We start from the raw sequence: 7,072 nt of genomic DNA, 5'->3' as shown, positions 1-7,072 counted from the left end.
CACACGAGAACACACAAGCTCTGCAGTTTCCCTCAGGCAACTTTGTAGAAAATCATTTTCTCCCCACCCAACTGCCAAGGTGCAGGTGTGTAAAGTTATAATGTTCCTCGGAGACTCTAAAGGTGTTGCTGTTAAAAATAAGTGCTCATGGCCTAGATCCATAAAAGTTGAGGGCCAGTGTGGTTGAAGCTGTGGTTACATCAGACTTGCCTAACTTGGTTCTTCCAGATGTTTAGACCTACAACTATCCTCAGCTCTAGTATCCCCTCAATTGGATGGCCATCTGTCGGGGGTGGTTTGAATGCAATTTTTCTGCTTGTTGGCAGGGGGTTGGAGTGGATGGCCCATGAGGTCTCTTCCAACTCTATGATTCTATTCTATGATTCTATGAATTCACTTGTCTTTTGAAACATGCTTATCATATAGTGCCAAGACTCCTTGCTGAACTGTGAATGTTTGTGCCACTATCACTTACCCAAATCCAGCATGATGAGAGCTGAATGGAAAAGCAGTTTTTTGCAGGTTCGGCTGTCCCTCACAGTTGGGATGGTCCTTAAGTTTTGAATTTTGGGGCAAAAATAGTCTTTTCATTGGGACAGAAATGTTTTCCTTTCAACAATTGCCCTTACCATGTTTGAGGATTATTCACATAGACATTTGATGTAATTAAAAACCAGACTCAATTAATTGGATATCATGACACACAATCATTCATATAAGGTTATTCTTGATGTTACAATGTAAGTGAAAGTGAGCAAAACCAAATGTGACGGGCAGCAAGAATATTGGAAAATGAATGTTTTCATAGCCTTTGGGGGGAAAAAGTCAACAAGACAAAACACTAGTACTTTTGTCATAATCATAGAACCATAGAGTTGGAAGAGACCTCGTGGGCCATACAGTCCTATCTCCTGCCAAGCAGGAAAATCGCATTCAAAGCACCCCCGACAGATGGCCATCTAGCCTGTTTAAAAGCCTCCAAAGAAGGAGCCTCTAGCACAGTCTGGGGCAGAGTTCCACTACTGAACAGCTCTCAATTTGGAAGTTCTTCACAATGTTCATGTGGAATCTCCTTTCCTGTAGTTTGAAGCCATTGTTCCATGTCCTAGTTTCCAGGGCAGCAGCAAACAAGCCTGCTCTCTCCTCCCTATGATTTCCCCTCACATATTTATATACGGCCATCATGGCTCCTCTCAACCTTCTCTTCTGCAGGCTCAACATGCCTGCAGAAGGGGCTCAACATGCCTCATAGGGCTTGTTCTCCACTCTTGCTCATTTTACTTGTCCTTCTCTGGACACATTCCAGCTTGTCAACATCTCCCTTCAATTGTGGTGGCCAGAATTGGACACAGTATTCCAGGTGTGATCTGACCAAGGCATTACTTCCCAGGATTTAGACACTATAATCCTATTTATGCCAGTCAAAATTCCATTGGCTTTTAAAGGTGCCGCATGACATTGCTGGCTCATGTTTAACTTGTTGTCCACGAGGCCGCCAAAATCTTTTTCTCATGCACTGCTATCGAGCCAAGTACCCCCCATTCTGTATCTTTGCATTTCATTTTTTTCTCTAATTCGAGTATCTTGCATTTGTAGATGACCTTGATACTCATCTACTCAATCCGTTAGATGTATTTTAAAAAATGAAAATGGACTAGTATGCCTTCATTAACTAGATCAATGGTTGCTAATCCTTAGTTTTATTTGATTACAGTTGGGCTGAGATCAGTGAAGTTTTACTAATTGGAAAGAGTTTTGAATGTTCAAAAACAGGAGTGTATTAGATTCCTTTTTAAGGAATAGGATGCTTCACAATGCACACAGGCAAGACCCGAACAGACCATTGAAACGGTTTCATTATCTTAAAACATATTCTAGTTTATTACATCAAAAACCAATAAAGAGACCAAATAGTTTTTAAAAAACAGTAACAAAAAACTCATCACAAATCTGTAAGCAAACAACAGATGAGGAGACAGACATAAGAGGAAACTTTTTTTTAAAAAGAAAAGAATTCTGAGATGTCTGTGGAGGGCAACCCTGAAGCAGAATTTCCAGACAGTTTCAGATTCAAGAGAAAACAAATAACTTTTATGATGATGCAAGACATCTGTAGCACTTGTGTCAACTGAAAGGGTTGTCTGAAAAGAACAAATTGCATGGTGCTTTCCAACTGTGGCAGAATGTGGGAGGGGAACAGTTTGACAAGCTTCAAACTACTGTCTTGGATTATCTTCCACCACGCCTTTGAATCAAATAATTCAGATCAAAGAGCACAGGGGTGGGGGAACTCTAAGAAGGATCACATGTTGCTTTGAAGAGTCCCAAGGCAGAACGAAACTCTGTGGATGCAACTGCATGTTGGCAGAAATGGCTTGGAGTCATGCGCCTCAAGAGAAACTGCTTTCTCTGTCTTTTTCGAGTTTGCATGAGAGAAAATGCTGCTGCATTTAAAAAATGGTGACCCTTTAATGATATTTAGCTTAAAGCCTTTGGTTTTTCCCATTGCACTATTACATTATCACTATTTGTTTTTAAGTATGGAAGGTGGGTAACATTTCCAGTGTGAGAGTTTTTCTTTTACAGACTAGTTTTGGTTTGGTATTGTGATATGGCCTAAGGGCTAATTAATAAAGTTTACTATGTTTAAAGACTAGAGTCCAGGAAAGTTGGATTTTTTTGGTCAACAACTTCTATAATTTACCAGGAGCCGTGACTTGTGGGGTTTCCACTTCTAGTCCAAAATGTAACTTTTCCAATTTTTGTTACAGACCCTATAGAAGAGGAAAAGGCAGCATGGAAAATGCTAATGGTAATTGTAATAGCAAAACATGGCGACTAATTTTGATCCCTATTTATCTTTATTACATGCTATTCTTCTGTGAAATACATTCTATCATGACACTATTGTATCTGTATTTGTATGTATGGACGTGTGTATGTGTAGATAGAAAGATAGATAGATAGATAGATAGATAGATATAGTCCTGGTTAAAATCCAAGTTTTCCAAAGGGATTTTGAAAAAGGAGGCAAGTAAACATTAGACCAGTGAACTTAGCTTTCGGTATAATGGATACAGGGAAACAATTATTAGAAAAAAATATGACATATTTAATTATGTGGAGAAGAATTCGTGATTTCCACAAATTAAAAAAACAGATTGGAGTTCAAGTCCGGAATATTAGTTCCCAAATTATATGGATTAGTGTGAGTTTTGGGGAATTGCACCTCTACCACCAGTTCTGAACTCTTAGCCCCTAGATGAGAACAGGAAGCAAAACAAATCAACATAATACAAAAGGGAATTCTTTGGGGCTCTATAAGAGTTTTCTGAGGGAAATAAACACAATAAAAGACAACAAGCCAAAGAACAGGGCTGTTTCTTTGGGACAGATATGATGCTGGTCTTCTGAACTGCAGCAGAATGAATGTTGGGATCCGGTTCTATGCCAGCTGGTCACTTAAAAGCCTTAATTCATCCCTAGACACTTGAATCCAGTGGCATCACAAATATTTCAAATACTATAAATGACCAATATTTACTTGGTGCTGGAAAAGTAGAAAACAACAATACCAACAGCAATTTACAACTTATTCTTTCCTGTGCTGTAATTTTTTTAAAAAAGGGAGAAAAGAGATACATGGAAAGGAGAGGCTATGCATTTATTCTTTCTTTTCAATGTCTTCTGGAGCTACTGGGTCAGCCGCGGGTTCTTCAACTGTGGCACTGTTGCTTTCTGAGCCAGTGTTGCTGTCACTTGTTCCTTCCTCTGCCATGCTCTCAACGCCTTCTTGTCCACTTTCCTTATCTTCTGGCGTGGATGTCCCTTCACCATTTTGCTGGCTCTCAAGAGGTTCTTCAGGAGGAGGTTCTTCTGCATACAAATATCGACATTGTCAATGAGATTATTTTTGTCCTCACTGCTAATTTGAATTTCTTAAGAAAACTTTCCAGACATAGTAAAATATGAAGGGGTTTAAAGCCTATCTGCATGACTGCCTCCTCCCTTACGAGCCCACGCTGTCCTTAAGATCTTCCGGGGATGCCCTTCTCTCTCCCATCCCCGTCTCAGACACGGTTGGTGGGGATGAGGGAGAGGGCATTCTCAGTGGTGGTCCCCGTCTCTGGAACTCCCTCCCCAGGGAGATTAGGCTGGCTCCCTCTCTAGCCACATTCCGTAAGGAATTAAAGACGTGGATGTTTTGTCGTGCTTTTGATTGACGACTCCTATGACAAATGGCCTGTATCATGACTTGAATTGTCATTCAATCTGATGCCCTATATTATATTAACTGATTCTGTTAATTTGCTGTGTTTCCATGATTTTTCCTATGCCGTTATACATTGTCATCTACCTTACTAAACCACTTTATCCTTTAACTAGTTCACATAGTGGTTTTCCTCCCCCCCCCTCCAATTTTAGTCTGCTGTTGTTGTTGCTAGCTATTTTTGTTATGTTGTTTTATGCTGTATTAATCGTTATTGCTTTATTTTAATTGTATTCTGCCTGGGCTTGGGCCCCATGTAAGCCGCCCCGAGTCCCTTCGGGGAGATGGAGGCGGGGTAGAAAAATAAAGTTCTTCTTTTTCCATGTACCTGTAAAATTTATAATTCCCTCTGCATGTGGCCTTAAATGAGCTTGGAGGATGCATATAGCACAGTTCAAATACTCCTCACCTGTATCTCATGGTGTTGTCTTGCTGTGTGCTCAAAGGTTTTTTTTTAACTTATGGCAACCCTAAAGTAAGTACTCTTGATTTTAAGTGTATTTTACAGGGGGAATTAGGTCATCTTCATCCCTCCTCACCTTTAGAAAAACGTTAAAAACGAGGATGTGGAACCAGGCCTTCGGGTAATTAAGTGGACAATGACAATAACAATGTTGACAATGGCTTGGAAATGGATTATGGATAAGTTTGATGGAGCATCCAACTACAGTTTTTGGCTAATAATGGCCACCAGAGTGGTAATTCTTAGTAGATTTTAATTGTGTTGTTTTAATGTTTTTAACTATTTATAATTATTTACTGTTTGTTTTTATTATGCATATACTGAGGCATCAAATTGCTGCCGATTGGAAGCTGCCCTGAGTCCCCTCCAGGGGGTTGAGAAGGGCGGGGTACAAATATTTGAAATAAATTAATAAATAATAAATATTATATTTTAAAGTGTTTTTACCACACTGTACTATTTTTAAAACTTTTGTATTGTGCTTTTACAACGTGACTAAAGTATGAGATTGTTATCTGCCTTGAGTCAGATAACAATCCCATACATGGAGAAAGGATGGGTATAAATAAAATTAATAATAATAATAACAATACTCCTCTATACTGGGTTTTAAAAAAAACAAAACAACTCCCAGAAATCCCAGCCAGTTCACCAGCTGCTAGTATTTCTGGGAGTTGAAAGCCAAAACATCTGGGGACCCACATGTTGAGGACCACTGCCCTAAAAGGTAACTATATTAGTTGCTTCTGAAAAATGGAGGGCTGAGAAATTACCTTACAACAAATGTAGCTATAGCTGCCATTAAACAATTGGGGGCTTCGAGTTATAAAGGTAACAAGTGGCTTTTTTAAAGTAATATTTCCAAAATAACTGCCCACTAATGAGAAGTACCTGATAGCAACTCAAACACATCTGTAATAAAGCATTTTTAAAGGATAGCAAAATTTGCAGAAAAATTATCTGAAGGAGGCACGAAAAATTATTAGATGTAGATAGACACTAACATAGAATAAAATACACAATGGAGACATCAAAAGCTAGGAAAAAGTCATATGTAGCTTAATAATAGCACACAAAAAATGAAGAACTTTGAAGAATCAATTATCTTTTTAAAAATCAACCCTCTACTAATCTTACTCCTGTGTCCCCTGTTCCCACTTCCATTGTGGCTATATTTAATTTAAAACTCCAATCAAAAAGTTTACCTGTTTCCATGGGAGTTGGTCCTTCTTCTTTCTTCTCCTCTGTTTTGTTAGCTGTTTGCTCTTCTTCAGGCCCTGTGCTGTTCTGATTGCGTTCTGCTAGCTCTGCTGCTTCTTTCTCCCGTTCTTCCTGTCGCTTACGGGCCTGTTCCTCTGCCTGAGCAATTTCTGCAGCAATCTTCTCCATGTCCACCTCTACCTTCAGACTGCATAACTAGTGATGAGAGCAGAAAACGTTTACAGTTATGAATCCAGAGTATCCATCAAGTTATATTACACTGGCCAATACACATATTGGTGCCTCAAATGTCAGCCCTGTTCCTGGGTATAACTGATCTACTGATTCTAAAAATGTACTCATAGAAAATCATGATGAACACATCTAAGAAACTAGAGCTGATGTGGTCTATCCTAGGCACTTTTTCTGAATCAGCATCCCAAATAACACAGGAACAGGCCTATAATCTCAGAGTTCTAGCCCTGTCTCTAGCATCAGTGTATATGTGGCATTTTATCTTTCAGCCTTGTGTCTCTATCCCATACAATATGGAGAGAATATGAGATGCTTAACCTAACTAGATCAGAAGTTAATATCATATAAATCCTAAAACCAATTATCAGTACCACTAAATTAATGGTAACCTGGTATATTAACACCTTGTTAAGTTCAGTTATTCATGGTTCTACTCTAGCTGGGATCAACAACAGCATTTTGACCATTCTATTTGGAGAACTATTTTAGTACCACCAACTGCTTCTGAATGTGCAGTCCAACTTGCTACAGCCCACTCATAGGTTATCTTTGTGGAAACTTACCAGCTTGAATGAAAAAGACCAATGTTGTCTGGCCTATCTTGGGACTACTATTCCTTGTGCCAACAATAAATCACAAATTATTCCTTCCCAATATTTATACCAGAAAACAAACAAATGATCAAGGAAAATAATTTTATATAGGGGTGGATATATAGTAGCATGGTTTTCATCTTTACAACTTCTAGCATTTCACTTTTTAAAAAACCTCAATGTGGACAAAGGACGTGCACAAGATTGTGGTGGGATACGTTATTTTAATCATTTTTCTTCTGAGCTCTGCAGAATCACAGCTCAGACTCAACACACACATTACCCATCTAG

General features: G+C 38.9%; 1 protein-coding gene across 3 annotated transcripts in view; it reads right to left on the bottom strand.

The window, feature by feature from the left end:
* Window positions 1-1,852: 1,852 nt before the first annotated feature.
* Window positions 1,853-7,072, bottom strand: part of SMARCE1 (SWI/SNF related, matrix associated, actin dependent regulator of chromatin, subfamily e, member 1) — a 32,530-nt gene continuing 27,310 nt past the window's right edge. For all 3 annotated transcript variants that reach the window (XM_060781024.2, XM_060781025.2, XM_060781026.2), the window contains 2 exons: window positions 5,939-6,149; window positions 1,853-3,876 (listed from right to left, as the gene is read on the bottom strand). In XM_060781024.2, coding sequence (XP_060637007.1) covers window positions 3,665-3,876; window positions 5,939-6,149 — 423 coding nt within the window. In that variant the 3' untranslated portion in view covers window positions 1,853-3,664. The remainder of the gene's footprint in view (window positions 3,877-5,938; window positions 6,150-7,072) is intronic.

The sequence above is a fragment of the Anolis sagrei genome, chromosome 6 (genome assembly GCF_037176765.1).
Source record: "Anolis sagrei isolate rAnoSag1 chromosome 6, rAnoSag1.mat, whole genome shotgun sequence".
Classification (NCBI taxonomy): Eukaryota; Metazoa; Chordata; class Lepidosauria; order Squamata; family Dactyloidae; genus Anolis; species Anolis sagrei.
The sequence above is the reverse complement of the archived record's forward strand: the minus strand, read 5'-3'. Positions and strand labels throughout refer to the sequence as shown.